This window comes from Colossoma macropomum, unplaced genomic scaffold (assembly GCF_904425465.1).
Source record: "Colossoma macropomum unplaced genomic scaffold, Colossoma_macropomum, whole genome shotgun sequence".
Taxonomy (NCBI): Eukaryota; Metazoa; Chordata; class Actinopteri; order Characiformes; family Serrasalmidae; genus Colossoma; species Colossoma macropomum.
Window position 1 is genome coordinate 36,993,964 of NW_023494805.1, and position 24,544 is coordinate 37,018,507.

The following is a 24,544-nucleotide window of genomic DNA, read 5'->3' on the forward strand; positions in this document are numbered from 1 at the left end:
AAGACCTTAACTGGACACACCAGTGTGCTAATAAATGTTTTGTTGTTTTTAACACATCTGTCTTCAGGCTTTGATTGAGTCCATCTATAGCACCATATTATATGCGAACATGATGATCATGTGCTAACATGATGTTTTTGATGAATGGAATGGAAAAGCATTTTGTTTCAAACAACTTGGTACCATATCTGTTAGTAAATCTTTATTAAAATGAAATTTCAATTTAGCATCTAGAGAGGTGAATGGGTGCACTCATGTTACACAATTTCCCCCTTATGCTAAACGTAGCAGAAACCGCTCTGATCTCCTCTCTGTGGTTCTAGATATGGTTTGCCTCTGTACTTCTACTCTGGCTTTATGTGTTCAGGTGGCTGTGCAGCTCAGCTCTTTGGTAGAGTGATGTTCACAGGGTCACTCCACTCGCTGCTCTGGCCGTGGCCCAGGAAGTCCATGGCAGACACGCGGATTTGGTAGGTCCGTCCTGCCACGAGCCCGCTCCGAACCATGCTGTCCGATTCGTATGGACCCAACTGGAACAGAAGCCCTCAGTGTTAGATATAAACAACGCTAACATAATAAAGCTCACAGAGGGGCCTCACGCAAAAATGCTAACAAAGCTAACCAAACGAATAGGCACTGTTAGCATTCTAATGAATAAATTACTGTCAGAAGTTAGCATGACTCCATATGCATAATACTAAATAGCCTCTACTAGCATTCATTCATGTAGCATGTGTTAGCATTTTGGGGGTCAGCGGGGCACAACCTGACATATTTTGATGTTTGCTATCTCTGCTAATACTGATAGCATGTACGGCTCGTGGTACCTACCTCACAGATGAAAGCTTGAGTGTGGGATAAGCATGTATGAGAGAAATTCCTTGAGAAATTTAGACATAAAACAATACTTAGCGCCATTTTTGCTGGACTCAGTGAAGCTGTTGAGTGTGCATTTACTTTATCACGCCAGGGTTAGAAAGCGTTGTTGACGTTTGTTTATGTATTGTTTATTTCTGTTTTCTCCATTTTGCCCAGTACCTGGGCTTCTTATCTGCACCATATAATGGGCCCCATCATAGTAACCCATTTTGGACCCATATCGTTTTGCCCTCAGTCTCCTGTAGACCCCATGAGCAGCAGCCCATAGGGGTTAATGATGGGTACAAAATGGGTACTGTGTGGGACCATAAAGAGTAGCTTATGTAGGGTTTAAATGGGCCCTTTGTTTGTAGCCTGAATGAGTTTTCAGTGGGTCCAGTATGAGCACAGACTGGGATCTTTGTTGGCCCCTTATTTGCACTATATAAGGGGCCCCTATCATAGAACAAAATTTCATTTTGTCCATTTTGTTTCCATGTGGCATGATGGTGCCATGCAAATGGGTACATAATGAGTGTAAGATGGGGACATTGTAGAATTACAGTGGACAGAATGTTGGGTCTATATAGGCTTTTTGAAGGTGGCACAGTGGGGTTATATATGAGTGTATTATGGGCATAGAGTAGGACATTACTGGGCAAACTGAAACTGTAAACTGTAAACTTCCCTGCTAGAAAAACCTGCATAGATCTTCATAGCTGGTCACCAGCCAAACCAGCATATCGCCGTTGTCCAAAAAAAACAAATTTCCAAAAAGCATTTCTATCATGAATAGTTCACCTAATGTAAAGAACTGCCAAGTTCAAATTAGATGGACAAAAAAAAAATAGATGCTGGTATGCTGGCCAGCACTGGACCAGCATTAACCAGTATAAGCCAGCTTAGACCAGCATGGAAGGCATTCCAGCAGGGTTACCCCACAGACAGGGTTACAGTCTGGGAGAAAGGTCTGTTAAAATGCATAAAAACGCAGCTCTTGTTTGAACCAGATGAGCTTGTTTTGAAATTCTCTCATCGTATTCATTCGGGAGGCTTAGTTATAACTCACCTATATGTCTCATTGCCTCGAAACAATGCTTCACAGCTACCAAGAAGGTGATTAGAACAATATATTCTATGTGATTTATGTGACTTTTACACCCAAATTAGTAAAAACGTTACTTTCATGGTGCTTCAGGGAGCGTCCAAAGCAGTGGTCACCAACCCTGGTCCTGGAGATCTACCTTCCTGCAAAGTCTAGTTTCAAGTGCAATTTACCACACCTGCTCCAGCTCCAGTGAACTTCTTCAGAGGTTCTCGATTGGCTGGAGCAGATGCATCAGTGTCAGGTGAGGGGAAGGACAGTATGATAGATGCAGGTTGGAATTAAACTCTGCAGGAACGTGGATCTCGAGGAAGACGGTTGACGACCACTGATCTAAAGAAATATCTGTCTGATTGCTGTCAAGATTGGTAGATGACGTTGCTATGGGAATACTAGAAAGTGAACAAAAGCGCCATCTACATGAACCTGTTTAACTACATAAAAACGTTGTGTTACATTCTACCCCGTGTTAGGTTGGGCCCTGCTCTCCTCCACCTTTTAGCTGGGGAGTAAATGGATAAGTAGGTGACTTACGGTGCTATCTAGGTTAGGATTGCCCCAGTAGAAGTGCACTTTGTATTTGAGGGGGAACTTCACAGGGTCTGTCCAGGTTGGCGGAGGAGCCCACTGCACTTGGACCTTCTTGCCTGGCAAAGCTGTCGCCTTCACGTCAACAGGACGGTCAGGCTTCACTGCAGAGCATTTACAGAAAACAAAACACTTGACTAGGAAGGATCTTTTTGTCAGAAGATGTTCTTAAAGAAACAGCTTGGTGAAAAACGAAAGGTACACAGTTTCCACTTACACCAGATGTAGTTAGTGCGTCTAAAGTGCTTCAGTTTTGCACTGAGGCCTAATATAGCTAATGGATACAAATTAGCACTGTGCTTCATTAGCATTGCAGCCTCAGTACAAAGCTAACTTTGGACACCAAACCAGAGAACTTGTAGAGAGGAGAATTACCACTCTGTAATGTCTTCTGGGTTTCTCAAACACTAGAGGGCGCTCACGAGCAAGTCCAAAATGAATGGGTTAATATGGATCACTTGAGTAAAATCATAGTTTATAAAAGCGTAAACAATTTTAAGATAAAAGAATACATTCATTTCCTGAACACAGAACAGCATAAAACATTTTAACACCAGTGTTATATTCTTAAAGGGCTTTCAAACTCGAGTTATAGGAGTTTAAACCGGCGCCTTCATGACGTCAGTGAGCACGTACAGCCAATGAGCTGCTCCGCTCACCAACCATTCAGCACTCAGTAGCAGTAATGTTAGCTTCCTGCTGCTCAAAACCTGTTTGCTGTAGAAAAAAAGGAAACATACAGGAGAGTTTGCTTTGCTTTTTGTGTGAAAAACATTCTTTTACGTTCTAAAATAAAATAAAGCTCTGGTAAATGATTAGAAACACATTTCGTGTTTAGCCGTTTAGCTCCATACACCCCAATTCATTGAGGACTCACTCGTGGATGCCCTCTGCTGTTTTGCAGTCCGGTTTTTGAGATAATGGGGGAAATAGGTAGTGGCCAGGCTCCTCATAAACTGGCTCTGACCAAACATGTCTTAGCTGACTGCCTACTTCTGAGGGAAGGAGAAAATTGTGTAAATTTGTTTTTTTAGTAAAAATCAGTCCTTTAAGACTAAATAATTGCAGATCTCACCAATGTCCTCAAGGAAGACAGACAGGATACGGGGTGCACTCCCTAGAGCGTTGACGGCTGTGATGTTAACCAGGTATGGCGCTTCCGAGTACAGTTCCGCTCCTTCTAGCATGCATTGCCTGTCCTGTTCTCTCTTTCTCTGGCACGAATGCACGGCTGGAAGTTGCTCCTCACTATCAGACCTATAAACAAGTCCTCATTTCAAATAGTCAGGAGGCACTGAATTCTGATGGCAATCTGATATGTGGCCATGTATGCACATATATCATAAAGGGTCAGGCCTAAATGTCCACTTAAAACCACCTCCTTGTTTCTATGCTCATTGTCCATTTCATCAGCTCCACCTACTATATAGGTGCACTTTGTAGTTCTACAGTTACAGACTGTAGTCCATCTGTTTCTCTGCATACTTTGCCACCCTGTTCTTCAATGGTCAGGACCCCCACAGGACCCCCACAGGACCCCCACAGACCAGGTACTATTTGGGTGGTGGGTCATACACAGCACTGCGGTGAGACTGACGTGGTGGTGGTGTGTAGTGTGTTAGTGTTACTACAGTGCTGGCAATTATCCACCACCTGGGCCTCTGTGGTGGTCTGGTGGGAGTCCTGACCATTGAAGAGCAGGGTAAAAGGGGGCTAACAAAGTACGCAGAGAAACAGATGGACTATAGTCAGTGCACATATATGGTAAGTGGAGCTGTTAAATGCACAGTTAGTGTACAAACAGGGAGGTGGATGGTTGGTGTATATGTAAATATCAAATATTGGACATGCATGTCTTATTTCATGTTTTAATGATTTTACTGCATAGTTAACATATTTTTAGAGTTTAGCTATGTATCTATTATACATACAAGCATGTGGAAGAAACAAAGAAGATGCATGAAAACCTTATATAACATAAATCCACGTTTCCTATCATATATTGTTAAATATGTGTTACACATATATATGTTTTTATATGTTGATTAATAGCTGAAATATATATGTCCCATAATTGAAAATAAGTTGGCATATATGGCCATATGACAAATATAAGTTAGACATATAGGAAATCTATATAATACATTTGAAATCCATGTATTGCCATATATTGGATTTCTGTAAGCCAGCAGTAAAATTTAAAATCTAATTCACACAGTTTTTCCCATATCAGGAATGTAGCTGATTGGACAAAATGTTCAAAATGGCTGTTATTAATGTTTTTAGAGATACAATTAACTTTTGTCTGTTGTCAATAGTAACAGTAGGTCTTAGAGTGTTTTCACTCTTAGTTCTTTTTAATTGAACTGAACTCAATTCTGTTAAAGCAAACCTGAAAGGGAACGAGCTGCAACTGAACGAGCTGCAACTGACCTGAACTGACCTCAGTGCTCGTTGTGTTTGCAATGTTAACAGGCTGGTAAGGGCGAGCTGTTCTCTATCTGGGCCTCTTTAGCACCGAGGAGGTCTCAGACCACAGCTCATTAGCTAGCTAGCATCTATTTGGCCTATTTTACGAGGGTTTTCAGGGCTGTATGTAAGATTTTTGAGCTTGTAGCACTGGTGCTATACAAATTGCAACTGTTAGTCAGCTTATTCTGGGGAAACAGGCCATATTGGCTACAGATAATAAAGGTAATAGGAATAGCATGGAGTGCCTCAGCTCTTGTTCCTGAGATGTCCTTGGGGAGGACTTACTTTGCTTGAGCCTGTGCTGACCAGTCAGATCAGGCCTAAGGCAGGCCTTTACAAGTATAACACAGAAGGGATTAGTGATCTAAATCATAGTTTATCTTGATTTTGCTAACAGCACGTTTGCTAGTTAATGGTAGTGTTTTTTGCCTGTACATATTAAAACAGTAGCTTGCCAGCACAGCCGGGGTCTTATCAGTTCAGCACTCGACATTCCAAATACTTTTTCAGTTGTTATCTATAATTTACAAGCTAGAATTTTTTTTGTTAGCCAGTTAGCTATTGCCAACTTTTGCTTAGCAATGGTGAGAATCACAGCCCAACGGAGCCTACAGAACAATGCAGTGTGAACCCCCCGCTTGGGTCATGAGGAAATGTTCAATATTTTGCATGATACGTAGTTAGAATAGCTTACAAATAACTGACATTGAATGATTGACTATATTATATAATTGACTTATCTTCAGCGTTCGGCTCGGAAGAGTGGTCATGTGGTGCTTCCTGCTGGCTAGTTTTGTCCAGACTCATCGTATAACAGATCTGATTGGCTGAGCCACATTCTAAGCTGTGGAAAAGTACTTTAATAGTGCCAAGCAATTAAAAAACATTAGCAGTCACCACTTTTCATAAAAGGAATAAGCTACTCAAGGCTGTGCGTTTAACAATTAACCCTGATAAACTCAGTGTAATATGCTGTCTTTCATGGCTTACTGCTTTAATATGCCAGTGTTCCTGTCTCTTCACCAGATCACACAAATCGACGTTATCCTGAGAAGTTTTTACCCACTAAGTGCTGGAAGACTGTGACTCTATATGTACAGTAAGCTGATGCTTTTGTTTTAACCATAAAGCAAAATGCTGCGTCCCTTTGTTTTCACAATGCACAAATCAAATGAATCACAATACAAGCCACAAGCAAACCATACTGAGACCACCGACGTGGTCTGACCACCTCGGCAGGTGGTCTAGGTTCGGTCGGAGTGTGTTTGATGTGTTGATATATGTACAGTAAACCATGACTCAGCCATCTGAGACCACTTGAAACCAGGAAACAGGCCAAGTGTGAAAACACCCATATTGTATCACAGCCCACATACATAAGACTGTTACTTGACAATAACGAGGAGTCTGAGGCCATTTGATGAAGTGTGTGAGGTCTGCAGCTTGCACGATGCTAACTGATGGGAATAAGCTTCAATTACTGGTTAGCTACATTAGCCTCTTAGCTCCAGTGCAAATCTAAGGAAGCAAACTTCCGATGCCAAAATTGTCTTGTTGGAATCACTACATTTTGTGGGAAACAGTGTAAATTAGATTTTTTTTTTAATTATAATTAACTGTATTTCCATACACTACCAGTAGGTGGTGATGTAATGAGTTGGCAGTAAAGGGTCTGGCGTCTGAGTCCAGGAGCACAGGGCTTTTAATGGATAACTAGGAACCCAGCACTGCACTTCTGGTGGAGAAGGAGCATCTGTGTGAGAAGATGTGAAGGACACAGAAAACTAAGAATGACAGGATGTCTTTTAAACCACTGGGCATTCAATGTACACTCACCAGCCAATTTATTAGGATCACCTGCTCAGTCAGTTGTCCAATCAGCCAATCATATGGCAGGAGCACAGTGCATAAAACTATGCAGACATGGATGAAGAGTGAATGTTTACATCAAACATCAGAATGGGGGAAAAAATGTGATCTAAATGATTGACCATGGCATGGTTGTTGGTGTCAGAAGTTGGTGTTTGATCTGTTCTGTTGACAGGATGAGGGAGTTCAGAGGAGAATAACCAGATTTGTTTCAGCTAAAAAGAAAGCTACAGCCGAACCCTGTGGTGGATGGGCTACAACAGCAAAAATCCACACTGGATTCCACCTTTTCTTCCAAGAACATGAATCTGAGGATGACTTGGGCACAGGCTTTTCAAAACTAGACAGCTGAAGACTGGAAAAACACTGCCTCGTCTGATGAATATTGATTTGTCTTATGACATGCAGATTGTAGGAACAGAATTCAGCATAAACAGCATGAATCCATGCATCCAACCTGCCTTGTGTCAACAGTTTCAACCGGTGGTGGCATAATGGTGTGGGGAATGTTTTCTTAGTACACATTGAGCCCCTTAAGTGCAACAACAGCAAAGGGGGTCCTACTCAGTATTACAATGATGTTTCTGATAAAGTGGCCGGTGAGAGTAATCCACATTTACCACCATTCATGCCAGATTGAACTAATTTTCTACTCACAGCCCAAGTGCAGATGGAGCGTCTCAATGGTATCTCCATTAGGGCCATGGCACGTGTAGATGCCTTTATCTCCAAGGCTGGCGTTGCGTAAGTTTAGAACAGGGCCTGAGCCCACCACGGATCCATTTAGTCTCCATTGTAAACCTTCATGTACTCCAGCTGTACATGGCAGCTCCACCGATGAACCTATACCTGCATAAATATCTGAGAGAAAAGAGCTTCTTGAAAACACTGAAAGATAATTAGTAAAGCAATCCAAGGCAACTGATAAAAATACATTTATGAGGCATTAATGGTGGAAATCGCTAGATGTTTTTACCACAGCAAAGCCATAATATGATTTTAGTGCATCGATCTGAAACCAAAACTGAACTTTTTTACCTTGTTAGTTTATATGGCTGGTCGTTTTAAGCACGATTCAACCATTCATATAATTTAAGAATAATTTTTTCCAGTTTTCTTCCACCAAAACATGATATCTTTTTCCCTTGTATGAAACATCTTCTGATTGTTGATTACTTCACTATGAACTAGCGGTGGTGTGTCAGTGTCCTGTGGGCAGCGTCCTGTGACCACTGATGAAGGTCAACAGGATGACCAACACAAACTATGCTGACACACATGAGCTGCTGTCTCTGACTTTACATCTACAAGGTGGACCAACACGGTAATAGAGGGGACAGTAAGTGGACACAGTGTTTAAAAACTCCAGCAGCACTGCTGTGTCTGATCCACTCAGACCAGCACAACACACACTAACACACCACCACCACGTCTGTGTTACTGCAGTGCTGAGAATGATCCACCACCCAGATAGTACCTACTCTGTGAGGGTCCATGGGGGTCCTGACCACTGAAGAACAGGGCAAAAGGGGGCTAACAAAGTATGCAGAGAAACAGATGGACTACAGTCTGTAACTGTAGAACTACAAAGTGCACCTATATAGTAAGTGGAGCTGATAAAATGGACAATGAGCGTAGAAACAAGGAGGTGGTCATAATGTTATGGGGATATATATACATATATATATGCTTTATTAGTGTTATCATCATATTGAAATGGCACTAAATTTGCTGAAGGATACGTATTGACTTGATTAGAACCTGACGTTTAGCACTCTAGACTCGACTCGAGACTGAGGCGGGACTTGAGTGTCAAGATTTTTTTTTTGTCAAGAGTTTTTTTTTGTAATTTTGCAGCTCAGTGACTCGTTGCCACCTCTGTGATGTATCATTGATAAGCAAAACACAGCGCTGATGCTGGCAACATCAGTAATATCAGCAACACTAGCACTGAAGGACACCTTCAGCACACTACACTGGACAACACACAGGCTAACAAATCAACAGCAAAGTGGAAAACCACAGTTTCCTTGTAACAACGTATAGCATAGCGTAGCAGTCTGAGAGCAAAAGGCTACAATCCTGAGGAGTTGAAACGTGCAGCCACTGTTGCTCTCACTTGACGTCATTGATGAAAATTGGAAACTATGTTCACCTTATTGTCATGTTCACCTTGCATTCGCATTATTTTATGTTAAAGTTGAATTCTTGAAAGTAATAAATTCATGACAAAGCTAATTTTATTCACTTAGATGGCTGGAACATAACTGGACTGCTTTTTAAACGGAAAAAAAACTTTTTAGTGTCAAATTAGAGCAATTTAGAATTATTTGAATCGTTTGACAGCCCTAATGCAAATATAAACTCCACTCAAAAAATGAGCACAATTAGTTATTTACTGTTATAAAAGTTCTATTTTTTAATTATACACTAATTTTAACACTAGCAGTAAAACAGTGCTGAAATCTGGGGGTGCTGCAGCCCCCTCAGCACCCCCTCTTTCCACGTCTCTGCCTAAGTATGATTCACTACCTTCACCTGTGAATTATGCCTCCAAAAGAAATGCTACCTTACCCTTTGTGGGGCTCTGCTTTGGTGGATCATTTGTCGTTTCTTGGCTCCAGACTTGACAAAAGAAAGCAATAAGCACATAAAGAGTACCAAAAGAATACTTCAAGTACATTGTTGATCCATAAAAAAGGCAAGCGACTGATATCAGGAGGTCAGCGGAATACTCAAACACTAGAGTTCACGCACATTCTGATCCCGTTTTGTTAATCATTAGTCAGTAAACACATTCGGACAAACAGATGACCAAGAAGACCAAGAGTGAAAGCAGCCCAGTGGAATTCGAATGAACATATAAAAGTAAGTTTCAAGCTGAAATTGGAAATATTAGTCATCTGTGAGTGATTTAACCCCTTAAAATCCCAGGTTTATTACTAAGTAAATAAATAAATTTTTTATTTATTACTAAGGCTTATTATTCAGTAACTACAGGGGCTTCAATGCAAACTGGTTGAGCTATTCTTAGGTTATATAAGTGCGCACATACATACTGTATATATACAGTGTATACATCCTTTGAAATATAATATGCATCTGCATATTGATGCTATGGGAACCAAACCATGTATCTCTAAAAAGGTAACTTTACATCACCATCATCATTTTAACCGCTTAATCCAGATAGGGTGGCAGTCACAGTTGGGAGAGTAGAGAATCCCAGATGATCCTGCCCCCTGCAACTTCCTTCAGCTCATTCCGAGGGACCCCAAGTCTCTTCCAGGCCAACTTGGAGATATAATCCCTCCAGCGGGTCCTAGGGCGACCCCGGAGTCTCGTCCCTGTAGGCCGTGCCTGGTAAACCCCCACCGAGAGGTGGCCCACAGCTCATGACCATAGGTGAGAGTCGGGATGTAGACCGACCGGTAAACAGAGAGCTTTGCCTTATGGCTCAACTCCCTCTTCACGGCTACAGTCCGGTACAGTGACCACATTACTGCTGCCGACTGTCCCAGCCTGCGGCCGATCTCGCCATCCCTCTTCCCATCACTCATGAACAAGACCCCTGAGATACTTGGATCATTTCTATCGGTCAGTTCATCATGAAATTTGGACCCAATGTAATAAGCAGCTGGCAAAATTTTGGTACAAAGACAAAAAAATGGAGATCCAAGGTTTTGTCCCAACAGTGAGGCTATGTTGGCCGTTTGTTGCACGCTATTTGGAAATTAGTGCGGCGGCTGAATTTCCACACTCAAAACCACAAAACGTTTTATTAGGCCAGTATCTGCTCCAGAGTATCTGCTCTTCTGAGGCACCTTGGATGAGGTAACCTGAGAAGCAGCAACAAAAGCAACATGAAAACAACCGCACTGCAAATAAAACTGAGAATACAGAGCAGAGCTAATTCTTTAAAGGTGCTAGCCGCAGTTTCGGAGCAACGCTGTGTTGACTTTGCCAATCACTATAAACTATAAAGCTCACAGTCATCGACACAGCTCAGTTTTAAAGCAAGTTCAAATTGCTTTGTTTATATTATCATTATTCATGGACGATGGAATAAACACCACTAATATAAACTGACTATATGGAAAATTGTACTGAATAAGTAAAAAAAAGATTAAAAAAATACAATTAAGTATTCAGACTTTAGATATTTACCAGGATTATTTTACCATCTTTAAACCTAATGCATTCATCGAGATGGTAATAAGCTCAATATGCACAAAACGGTCATGTATAGGCTAATATCTGTTGGGAGGTGTCCTAAACTCTAAAACATAGACAGATATCATAGATATTGCTATTTTAACACCTTCGGTCATTACATTTCCAGACATCACCAGTCTATCTGCATCGGGTTGCTGTGGTAACGACATAGGCCTCAGTAGCTCTGCTGAACAAACGTCAAACATGGATGCAGGAGAGATGGAGGTGCATCATCCCACTCTCCAAACTCTTTAAAATTCTCTGGCATAAACATGAATCTTTGGTGCTCTTCTTGAATCACAGCACTTCAGTCATTCTAGATTTGACATCATCAATGTTTGTTGTGTTGCAAGTGACGCAAAAGGCACTTTGAAATCCGATTTGAGCGTCCAGAGCGTCCAGACAGAGACACATCTGTACAAATCTGATCGAAAATCGCATTTCAAACCACCTTTAAATATGCTTTGGATCCGATTATCGGATTTCATGTGGTTTTTAGCTGTCCAGACTATCAAAAATCAATCTGGATACAATCTGGATGGGCCAAAAATCAGATTTGGGCTGGCAGTCTGAACATAGTCTTAGTGAATTCAGCTACTTTGAGGTGCATCTGTTGCTAACACAGGGGTTCAACTGCACAGACACAGCTTGTATATTCTCCATAGAAAAGCACTGACCAATAGAATGGGACACATGTAGCAGCTGCACTTGAGGCTAAGTTCACCATGCCCAATGCTAAGCGTCAGCTAGAAGGGGTATAAAGCCCCCCATTGGGACTGTGGAGCAATGGAGCGGCATTCTGTGTTGAGTTGAAGTAGTGTTTGTGATCCACAACTAATCACCCAACATCAGTACCTGACCTCACTAATGCTCTTGTGGCTGAACGCAATCAAATCCTCACAGCAATGTTCCAACATCTAGCGTAAAGCTTTCCCAGAAGAGTAGAGGCTGTTACTGCAGCAAAATCCCTGTATACAAATTTTTAGACATATATATTCAGTCCTACAGGCCAACGGTTTGGACGCAATAAGTTCGTAAAAATAAATCCTGCTGATTTTCCTGCAGAGTTTTATTGCAGCTTAATTACATCCACCTGATTCCTGTAATCAGACTGGCACAAGTAATGTTCCATTAGGAAGGTGTGAAGAATGAAAAAAAACAGGTTAACCCCTTAAATGGCCAGGACCCACCAGTCTGTTCAAAGTCTGGTCACGTATACAACCTAAGAATAGCCTGACCAGTTTGAAGTCCCTGTAGTTGGTGAATAAGAAGCCTTAGTACTTCAGAAAGGGGATTGTAAGGGGTAAACGGGACCTACAACTATGTTATTAAATTGTGTTAATATTTTATTTATTATGTCAGGTAATATTGTGTAGCGCAGCATTACGTCTCTCAGCTTCAGCGTTTTGACACAATTCACAATTTGACACCCTTTTTTACATTCTTCTTTTGCTTGTGCTCACCCATAGAAGATTTCTGACTACAATACCCAGCATGCATTGCGCAAATATGTCACAACAATTGAGAATCCACCCCCCAGTTATCTGGCTTCCTTTAACATTCACAAGCTAGCAGGAAAAAAAGTGTCTGGCCCAAAAAACAGTTGTAGTCTTTCTGCGGTTCCTACCATCTTCAAGATACATCATCAGTGGGAGGGGTTTCTAGTCTTTAACCTGGAAAATCGGCAACTCAGATGTTAAAAAGAGCAAACAAATTTCAACAAAATTCAAACCACCTTGGGAGTTTTTACCATCTTGGCTGTAAATATGTCTCAGTATATGCTAATGTATTAGTATAGGCTAAAAAAATATAATATCAACAAAAACACAGACTTACTTTGCTCTGCTTAAGCTTTAGCTCAGCTATAGTCGCTTTTCTCACATCTCTAGCAGGAAACATTTCCGCAAAAGTAGAACAGTTTCTTGTAAAATGTCTCTCAATGTTCGACTTTTTATGAGGCTTAAGTCGCTTCTCATTCGCCAGCTTCTTGTTCAAATTTTCACGTTCCACCTTAAATGTAACTGCTGCACCATTTAAGCTGGAACAAGAATACTCAAATGAGAAGCGACTTCAGCTTTGCAATTTTTTAGTGTTTGTCAGTTTCTCGTTGCAGATTTAACATATCAGGAAACCAGCTGAGTGCTTATAAATGCAAATAAGTCCATTCGTCTCCAAACTATCAATGTTTGTCTTTTAAATCTTTGCCTTTTCGTTAGCTACTAGCTAGGCGAGATTGTTGTCTGTGTTGCTATGGCGACCAGCAGTCTGCCCGCCAACCTTCAGGGTTAAAGGGTGAATTAGCAGTTCTACATTCACTCCAGTGTTTAAGACCATTTATTGTTAAACTGTGTTGAACGATCAGCAGAGCCTTATTTTACTGTAAAGGAGGATTATTTTATTTTTACCTACAAATCTAATTCAGCTGTGGAGCCACAACAGGGCAGTAAAAGAGCCGCATGCTGCCGACCCTTGATCTAGAGACTCCAGTGGAACACAGTGGGAGGTGCTCATTTTTATATTTGGCTGCAGTGTCTCTTTAACGTAAGGGACTTTTTATCAACAAAGAGTTTGAAGGCCTTTCCCATATAATACGCTAGATTAAGAGCACAGCGCCGCAAACCAATGGAACATTCTGAAACCTATTTGGTAAAACTATATGGCAACATGTGTGGAAAATGGACTTAGCTGTGCTTCATTTATGAAAAAAAAAAAACAAAAACAACAGCTCATTGTTTGCCTTCACACTTTCAGTCTGTAGTGTTCATGTTTTCACAGTGCGAGTTGTCAGAAGAAATACCCGGCTGGGCGACACCTCCTCATCCGCTGACCTGACAGAGCTTAGCCTGGGGGGACATCTAGCCTGAGAACTGGGTTACTGGATATTACGACTTCTACGGATCCATAAACCTGCTAAAGAAGCGGAAGACAGTGCAGCGCTTGTCTATTTTACGACAGGTTTCGAAACGTGCTGGAGGCCCACAGAGCAGCTTATCAGTTTGAACATGGAGTAGTTGAACAGCAGGAGCTCCATCAAGTGTGATCAGAGTGACAGAACAAATATAAAACAATAATGTTCCTCATAACACGAAAAGCAATGCTTTTAAATATACATACGGTGGGGTCTGAAATGCTGAAAAGACTGGTGAAAATGCTTTTTTTGCATTCTTTTCTAACTTAATACAAAGTTTTTGATCACAAGTGATATTATCAGCATTACTGTCTGAGTGAAGCGTAGAGTCTTTGAATGTTTACATGAATTTCAGAATAAGTATCTGGTAAAGTATGCCCCCCTTTTTGCTTTAATGACAGTGTGCGCTCCAGTTAGCACAGACTCTACAAGTTTGTACAAAAGCATCTCAAATCAAATCCAATGTATTGAGAAAAGGCCACATTTTATGTATTATTTTTCCCCAATATGTTAAATTCAGCAAATAAGCAGTAAATGTGCATTAAAATGCACAGGAATGTGATCTTTGGGTGTGCTAACTTGTTTATGCTTCGAGAATTAACTTTACAACTTTAAATTGCACAATTTTTGTAATTTTAAACACAATCATATAATAACTATTATAATACTACTATAACTAGCAATGTAATTACTACTAGAATGTAGGTTTAAAGGTAACTATTCTTGCATTCTCTCTGATTGGCTGCCAGTATCTTGTGCTCTGAATCCCACTCTCTGATTAGTTGCATGTATCCTGCATTGTGATTGGCTAGCTGAATACTGCTATCTGATTGGATGCCATTATCGTTCATTCTGATTAATTAGCTAAATCCTGCTGTGTTTGGCTGCCAGTATCCAGCTGTCTGACTGGCTAACTGAATCCAGCACTCTGATTGGCTGCTAGTATCCAGCTCTGACTGGCTAGCTGAATTCTGCATTCTGACCCATACCATACGGACCCATTCCACCCGTTTATGGTCCTTGGTTTATGAATGTTTGTTTACTTCATTTCATTTCAGGGCTGGACTGGAAACTAAAGTGAGACGTCCCACCCCACCACAACCCCCAAAAACCGCAACCAGTCTTCATTTCTATAAAGGACTAGAGCAGCCCACAAGTCCTGTAAATAAACATCATAAGGTCATTTTTACTGAATAAAAAAACTTTTACCAACAAAAAAAATAGATTTATTTAATATTTCAAGGATTTTCAGTTATACTGTAAACTATATACTGTAATTGTATACTCACATTCATTTTTTATCAAGTAAGCCAGCTCGAAATTTGATCAACGCTGTCCAAATAATATATTATAGGCATTCTGGATATTAATTTTCATTAGAACTTCATTCTGGATGTTACACAGCTTTCTCAGCCATTTTAGATTCATCTGTAGCTCCGTTCTAAACACACCTAAAATTTCTTATTTTATGTGAAATTGCGCAGGACTAGCTTACTGAATTATTTATATGAAACCAAATTGGTTTAAACGATTAAAAACAGAGGTGACTCCAAATCTTTGAGCAGTAGTGTATATCTAATATCAAATATATATTTTTGTTCTTGCCTGTCCGTATAATTCACATAGGCCATGTATGTCTGTGGATCAGCCAGCAAAGTCCTCTACAACGGACTTGTATGTGAAAGTGAAATGGTTGGAGAATCAGAGCCAGTTCTCTGTACATTACCTCCATCTTGTGGACATCAGATACAACTGACTCACATTTTTGGACAGTTTTTTCTTTGCTGTGTGTCAGGATCCTAAGGAAGCCTGTTTCTGCCACTGGAAAAAAAATATATAGTGATTTAGTAAGTTATACTAATGAGAACGTTTTCATAATTATGACTTGGTGTCTCATGAATATTCTCATTTTCTTTTGGAATCTAAGTCTAAATTATGAAAAAAGTAGTAAATTATGAGATACTAAGTCATAATTATAAGAACGCAAGTCATACGGGATGCTTTGTCATTATTATGATACTAAGTTAAAATATGACATAGCCAATATTATGAGATGTTATGTCATGATTAAAATATATTATGTCATATTATTATGAAATGTTAAGCCATAATTCTGAGATATTAAGTCATGATTATGAGACTGAATCGCAATATTATGAGATACTTTGTCGTAATTATGAGATTGTAAGTCATAGTTATGAGATATTAAGTCATAATTATAAGACTGAATCTCAGTATTATGAGATTGAATCTCAGTATTATGAGATACTAAGTCGTAATTATGAGATTGTAAGTCATAATTATGAGAAAATAAGTCATAATTACAACATAGCCATCATTATGAAATACTAAATCACACATATTAGATAGTAAGTCATAACTATGACATAGTAAGTCATACCAGTGAGATGCTAAGTCATAATTTTGAGAAAGTAAGTCATAATTATGAGCAGACAAGTCATAATTATGACATAGCCATTTATTATGAGATACTAAATCATAATTATTCGATAGTAAGTCATACTTATGAGATACTAAGTCAATTTTGAGAATAATAATCACAAAAGGTGACATTATTATGAGATACAAAATCATAATTATGACATAGTAAGTCACAATTATGACTAGTAAGTCATAAGATACCAAGTCATAATTATGACATAGTCATATTATGAGATACTAAATCATAATTATTAGACAGTAAGTCACAATTATGACTAGTAAGTCATAAGATACCAAGTCATAATTACGAGCAGACAAGTCATAATTATGACATAGTAATTATTATGAGATACAAAATCATAATTATTAGATAGTAAGTCGTAATTATGAGATTGTAAATCATAATTATGAGAAAGTTAGTCATAATTATGAGATATTAAGTCATAATTATGACTTAGCCATTATTATGATACAAAATCATAATTATTAGACAGTAAGTCGTAATTATGAGATTGTAAGTCATAATTATGAGAAATGTAGTCATAAGTATGAGATATTAAGTCATAATTATGGCGTAGCCATTATTATGAGATACAAAATCATAATTATTAGACAGTAAGTCGCAATTATGACTAGTAAGTCATAATTATGAGATACTAAGAAATAATTACGGAATACTTTCTTATTATTATGACTTACTAAATGACTGCTTCCCCTGGAGAAACCGGCTTCCATAGTGTTTCTCATGTTAGCAGAACAAGCCAAATTTTAAACGACCTGTTTTTTTTGTCAGCTGTTGCTCAACCGAGTCAAGTCTAATTGGACCTGTTAGCCTCACCGTTTCTGGGTTTAATCTGAAGGCGAGTGAACATGGTCGACATTAAGTGTAAAATAAGAGATTACTTTGGACACGAAAACCAGAAGAATGTGAAGGTAAGAATTATTTTTTTAAATGTTGAGTAATAATTAAAAGGGAGAGCCTGGAAGAAAAGACAACAAGGACTCGTCTAAACTAGCCCTTCAGCTAGCCTGTGTTTGTGTAGCGTTAGCCAGCTTAACTGATCCGGTGGAGCAGCAAACCCGCAAACTTCATTTTGCACCTGATTAAATCCAGCTTCTGTATTTTCAGTGTAATTTGCTATACGGGAAATTTTTGTTTCAGCTGCAGATAGTTTTTATTTGCTTCTTAGCTAAGATTCATTTTTAATTTAATTAGGTTGACCGCACGGCGCTTATTCGAATTTTCCGTTCCACCTTAAACGGTGCAGCAGTTACATTCAGGCGCGCGTGCACGCAGCTGAATGTAACTGCTGCACTGTTTAAGGTGGAACGGAAAATTCGAACACAACAGGAAAATTTCAGCCTCATATTCCAAATTTTGGTACATACTTAAAATACTGGATTTGATTAGCTGTCTGAAAACACGTTTGTCCATCTATTTAGGCTCTCTTGATTAAATAAACCTGACCAGAACTGCTGGAACATTGTTGTTTATTATCTTAACTGTGCTTTAGGTAAGTATATACGCTGGTTTAAAGGGGAATTCCACCCATTTTTCAAAAGTTCTGCATAATTCAGTAGTTGAGATGTAAACAAAGTCGTTCAGAGTGCTTTGATGCAAAATAGTTTACTGTAGAGAAACTTACTGACTGATTTCTTCACAGTGGTGGTGATAGGAACCAGGAATCACCATGTCTACAGCACAACTACATCCGTTTTATTCACTATCCAAAACCACTCGTGAACCTACACGTGTCTCCTGAGTTTTTATATGGAGTGTTGATGATGCTAAAATAGTCATAAATCTGAAAAACGTTTTCTTTGAGGACTGTTTTCCTCCACATTGCCTTGCTCATACCTCTCCACCATGAATTTAAATGATTTAAACATGTATTTTAGGCCTAGACTTTCTCAAAACTATCATAAAACAGTGTCTCAGACATGAGGCAGTGTATTCATAACCATAACCATTTGCTGTAATAACGTCCTGTGAGGGAGCTTTTAGAGGCATTAACCTCTTTAGACGTCTGGTCCGTTCACCACCACTGTGAACAATTCTGAGTCTGTACATTTCTCTAGAGTGGAGCATTTCACACCAAACCACTCTGGAGGACTTAGTTTACATCTTAGGTTGTGCAGACATTTTGAAAAGTTGGTGGAGTTCCCCTTTAACTCGTTAATTATTATACTAGCACGCCTGATCCAGCTCACTAGGGTATTATGAAGCTCTTCATGAGCTGGAGCAGGCCTGAAACTGTGTATGTATCCAGTATTCAGGCATTATCATTCCATCAGTTCAACAAAGCATCCTACACTCTTAAAAAAGGTGGTTCTTTGGCAAAGAAAGTGGTTCTATATAGAACCATGAACACTCAAAGAACCCTTTGCATGATTAAAGGGTTTGTTGCTTCATTAAAGCGTTCTTTAGATTGGTGGGGAATGTGCTGTAGATGGTGCTATATATATAGAAGGGAAACGGTTCTTTGTAGCACCAAAAAAGGTTCTGCTATTGTTACGATACGACCCTTTTAAAAAGGCTCTCCACCAATCTGTACAACCCTTTCACTATGCAAAGAACCCGTTAATCATTCAAAGGGTTCTTTGAGTGCTCATGGTCCTTTATAGAACCACTTTCTTTGCTGAAGAACCCTTGAAGAACCAATCTTTTTAAGTGTGTAACTAAATTAATAGTTTACATTTGTTTGTCTGACAAAGTAATACATATAACATTTATTGCCATGGCCAGTGAATCTTATGGCCAAAAATAAGAATTTGTAGCCAAAATAATGGAAACATACAACATCGTATAGTGTTCACAGTTAACAAGCATGCTTCAGTGCCAGAACACAGTCAGGTTTTACTTTGAACAAAGAAGTACATGTTAAAAACTTTACATTCCTAAGAACAGTGCCATTGTGGTGACTGTGGTGGTCACTCCTGCTGATCTAGTCCACCCTGATGTCGGTCACTCTTGGTTTAATGGCAGCTAATTTAACACAATAAAGCTACTTCAGCCAACGGAACAGCTTCTGTGACGCTAGGTGGACCAGCTCGGCAGGGGGACCACCACAGTCACCACATCATCACGTTAGCTTTTGCATCTAATACGGTTTACTAATTGTGATAAGCTGATTTTTCGGATTAGTTTAATGTCCGACCAAATAACTTTGCTAAAAGGGAATAACCTCCAAGGCCAGGAGGCAATGATTCAGTGCTCCCTACACTACTTTTCAAAAGTTTGGAGTCGTTGTTTTTGATAATCTAAAATATAAAAAAACAATAATCTTGCAGGTAAATGTATGAAATGATTCTATTATGATGCTTCTAACCTACAGCTTAGCTATAGGTTTTAACTCATTTGTAGGAATCTGGAAACAACGAGAAAGTTAAAATGGATCCAGAGAGATGAGCAGAGCTGTAGGTGGTTCTAAAATGACTGAGAAAGCTGTAATATTTTGAGAATGATGTTCTAATAAAATCAATATTCAGAATATCCTGTATTTGTATGTCAGCTTTTTTAAATCCAGAATATGGGTTGAATCTATAGCTGTTGGTGTCTCTCTCTTGGTGAACAGTGTGATTCATCAGCAGAGCTCAACTTCATTCCTTCCTTGGACAGAGAATTCCTGTACCTGTTGGGTCTGGAGGAAGTGGTTCATTTCCGTGTAGAGCTGTTGGACAAGGTTGTGTACAATGTCCTCAAGACACGTAAAGCCAGAGGTATGAATACTTTGTCAAATAATCAAGAGTTTTGATCATTTGTTGATTGATGAAACTTGAATGATTGTGTTTTGTACATTGTAGTTTAAACACCAGAGTAGTGATGGCATGGTATGAAATATCATTATATCAGTGATCAAAATTATCATGGTTTTTGGTTTCATTGATAGTAATTGAAATATTCACAAAATGTTATTAATGCTCAGTGAATACATTTCACCACATGTAGACTGATGATAGACTTTTTTAAATGGAATCTCACAATTTTTGTAACACCAAAACGTATTTTAAATATAATGTAATATTCTGACTATGTCGACGTGTGATGTCGTGGCACGTGCTTTGCAGGGACGCTGAAACCGGATATCAAAATTATGAAAATTTGAAACCGTATGATTATCACTGGGTGTCATACTGTGCTGTACAGTGTTGGGGTAGTTCCTCTAAAAAAGGCAACCATTAAAAGTTACGAATTGCTTCTCTCGAACTCTAAAAGGATTATTTATTACTTTTTTGCGAAAAAAAGTAATTGCATTATTTATTACTTATTATTTATTCTCTAAAACACATACAAGTCTGTACCTATTGAAAATACAAGGAATGACAACCAATAGTCCTTTCATTACTTTTTCTATGAACAAATAGCCACAGTGAACATGTCCCTATCCCTTCCTTTGCTATGAAAAAACATATCTAGTTATGGCTTTTTTTTTTAACTCCACTAATACTATTAAAAAAACCTAAAAAATAGTAAAAGATAGAGTCTAGAAACAGGTGGCTCTAATTAAAATTGTTACAAATAATATGTGAAGTTACAGCACTGTTTGAGTGGTTCAACAAGTAACAATACATTGCTTACATGGTACTTACACTTATGGCATTTGGAAACGGAATGGAATGAAATCGAGTCTAGGCTGTTCAGGTGAGTTTGGGACACTTTTCTTCAGAACAGGGGGATCTCGAGCCATTTCGGAGCATGCAAACATGAGTTTTCGTATGTTTTTATCTTGATATGCATCTAATTCAACATAATGACAAAATACTTCTGGAAACATCCACTGTTGTCCGCTATGGTCAGTGTACTACTAGTCCATGCTCACGCTACACTGGTCATATATATTGCACGACCCAAATTCCAAAAAAATGGTAGGTAAAATGCAAATAAAAAACAGAAAGCAGTGACTTATTTAAGTGAATTATTAAACCTGTATTTGAGCTTCCAAGTGGCGCAAACGTCTAAGCGTTGGCCCTATCATCAGGAGATCATGAGTTCGATCCCTGGTGATGCTACAGCCATCCGTAGCCGGGAGAGCACAGTTGGCCTCGCTCTCTCTGGGTGGGTGGGATGGCCCCTCCTTCTCCCCCCATCACCCAGCGCGATGCTAGTCAGCGCAGGCGTCTGTTAGCTGTGGTAACAGATCTGGCGGTTGGCGCTTTCCTCCGAAAAAATCGTGTGATTGGGGGAGTCCTAACTAGCGGGTGGAATTGGAGATGACTAAATTGGGGAGAAAATCGGGTAAAAATGACAAACCTGTATTTGAATAAAAAGAGTACAAAGACAAGATATGTAATTTTTTACCTGATCAGCTTCATTGTTTTTGTAAATCTGGCAATCCGATGGACGAGTCTGGGTTTGCTGGTTGCCAGGAGAACGGTACTTGTCTGACTGCATTGTGACAAGTGTAAAGTTTGGTGGAGGGGGGATTATGGTGTGGGGTTGATTTTCAGGACTTGGGCTCGGCCCCTTAGTTCCAGTGAAAGAAACTCTTAATGCTTCAGCACCAAGAGATTTTGGACAATTTCTTGCTCCCAACTTTGTGGGAACAGTTTGGGGATGGCCCCTTCCTGTTCCAACATGACTGCACACCAGTGCACAAAGCAAGGTCCATAAAGACATGGATGAGCGAGTTTGGTGTGGAAGAACTTGACTGGCCTGCACAGAGTCCTGACCTCAACCCGATAGAACACCTTTGGGATGAATTAGAGCGGAGACTGCGAGCCAGGCCGACTCGTCCAACATCAGTGTCTGACCTCACAAATGCACTTCTGGAAGAAGGTCAAAAATTCCCATAAACACTCCTAAACCTTGTGGAAAGCCTTCACAGAAGAGTTCACTTCACAGAAGTTGTTGTAGCTGCAAAGCGTGGGCCGACATTGTATTAAACCCTATGTTCATATGCATGTTAAGTACTGTGAATACTTTTGCCAATATAGTGCATGCATGGATATAAAAGGATCAAGCATTAAAGAGTTCTTTATGAGTGAAAATGGTCGAGGCTTGCCACTTTGCCAAAAATGCATCAGCAAAAAGTCCAGTAGTTTAAAAACCATGTTTCTCTGCCAGGGACTGCAAGGATTTTAGGTATTTCACTCTCTACCTGGAATAATATCATCAAAAGATTCAGGGAATCCGGAGAAATCTCGGTGCGTGAAGAACAAGGCCAAAACCTCAATGGAATGTCCGTGTTCTTCAACCCCTCAGACAGCACTGCATTAAAAGCTGGCATGTTTCTGTGATGGATATCACCACATGGGCTCAAGAATACTTAGAAAAATTGTTGCCAATAAATACTTCCGTCTGCATCCCCAAATGCAGGTTAAGACTGTACTATACACAGCGGAACTCGTATGTCACCAGTATCCAGAAATGCTGCCCACTTCTCTGAATTCAAGCTCATCTGAAATGGACTGGTGCACAGTGCAAACACAGTATATTAATGTGGTCTGACAAGTAAACTTTTCAGATTGTTTATGGAAACAATGGAATCATGTTCTCTGGGCCAAAGAAGAAAAGGGCCATCCAAATTGTTATCAGTGTAAACATGCTTATTTCAGCATGACAACACCAAGCCACATTCTGCACATTACAGCATGGCTGCGTAATCAGTAATAAGAGTGTGCTAGACTGAACTGTCTGCAGTCCAGAACTATCTCAGGTCTTTTTAAGCTCAAAATATGGCAGCAAATCTCCGGTTTGGTTGCACAGCTGAAGACTTGTATAACAGAAGAATGGCAAAAAACTTTCAAACTTTCAAAACTGTATCAGTTTGTGTCTTCAGTCCCCAGATGTTTGTTATGTGCTGTTAAAAGGAAAGTTGATGTAACACAATGGAAAACATTCTCCTGTCCCAAATTTTTGAAACATCTTGTAGGTATCAAATTTATAATGAAAGTAAAAATAAAAGTTCATTAAGTAAAACATGAGTTATTGTGTATTTGTTGTTTTCAATTTAATTAGAATAAGTTAAGAGACCCTTATTAGTCCCACAATGGGGAAATTTCACCTCCCCAATCTAACCCATCCGTGCAGTGAAACACCACATATACACCAGTGAAGACACACACTAGGGGACAGTGAGCACACTTGCCCGGAGCGGTGGGCAGCCCTATTCGCAGCACCCAGTGGTTAGGTGCTTTGCTCAAGGGCACCTCAGTCACAGACTGTCGGCTCAGAAGAGCGAACCGGTGACTTTCCGGTTGCAAGGCTGGTTCCCTAACTTCCAGCCCATGACTGCCCAGCAGTCAAACAGAATTTACTGCTTTCTGTTTTTATTAGCATTTCACATACTGTCCTGTTTTTTGTTTTTGGAGATTTAGGCAGTCAGCTGGCACAGGTAGTGCATGAGGGTCAGTTCATGTAAATAGAAAGGCACAGATAATATGTAGCTGAAATTTTGGTTTCAAATCCATTAGGTTTCCGCCCCATGAACGCTGGGATAGGTTCCAGCACCCTCCGTGACCCAGAAGGATGAGCGGTTAAGAAGATGGATGGATGTAAATCCATCATGTGTTTCTTATGTTATTCGCCTGAAAACATATAATGCAAGTAACAGACTTCTTATTAACCCCTTAAATGGCCAGAGCCCACCAGCAGGCCTAAAGTTTTAGCACACTTTTCTGTAACCTAAGAATAGCTCAGACAGTTTGCACTGAAGTGCCTGTAGTTGCTGAATAATAAGCCTTAGTATGTAATAAGCCTGGGATTTTAAGGGGTTAAGTCAGTAACTATAATATGGTTACAAGACTGTAAACTGTAAAGTATTACTCTAATTTGATACAGAAAAAGTAATTACTTCAGTGTTACTTTGTACCACATCACTCCTGACACTGGTGGTTAAAACTAGTACTTGTCCCATCCCTACACCAGAATTAATCTGTAATGTTGATATTTTGTTGCTATATTAAATTTATTTTGCTGTTTTACTTACTTTACTCTATGCATTTAATTCCTTTATATGTTGTTCAGGAAGAAAGAGGAAGAAGAAAAAGAAGCCTCCTATATTGTCCGTTGCACCGTCCACTTTCCCGAAAGATCCACTCATCTGTGCAGAGTGCAACACTGACTTCTCTTGTTCGTGGAAGCAGGA

The 24,544-nt window shown here is 39.6% G+C and overlaps 1 protein-coding gene across 1 annotated transcript; it reads right to left on the minus strand.

Moving 5' to 3' along the window:
* Nucleotides 1–180: 180 nt before the first annotated feature.
* ebi3 (Epstein-Barr virus induced 3) lies at nt 181–9,672 on the minus strand. Its single transcript, XM_036596498.1, has 6 exons — nt 9,467–9,672; nt 7,550–7,753; nt 6,659–6,776; nt 3,627–3,808; nt 2,498–2,655; nt 181–530 (listed from the first exon to the last, which is right to left on the minus strand). The coding sequence occupies exons 1-6, from the start codon at nt 9,573–9,575 to the stop codon at nt 381–383; spliced, it is 921 nt and encodes a 306-aa protein (XP_036452391.1). The 5' UTR covers nt 9,576–9,672; the 3' UTR covers nt 181–380.
* Nucleotides 9,673–24,544: the final 14,872 nt, after the last annotated feature.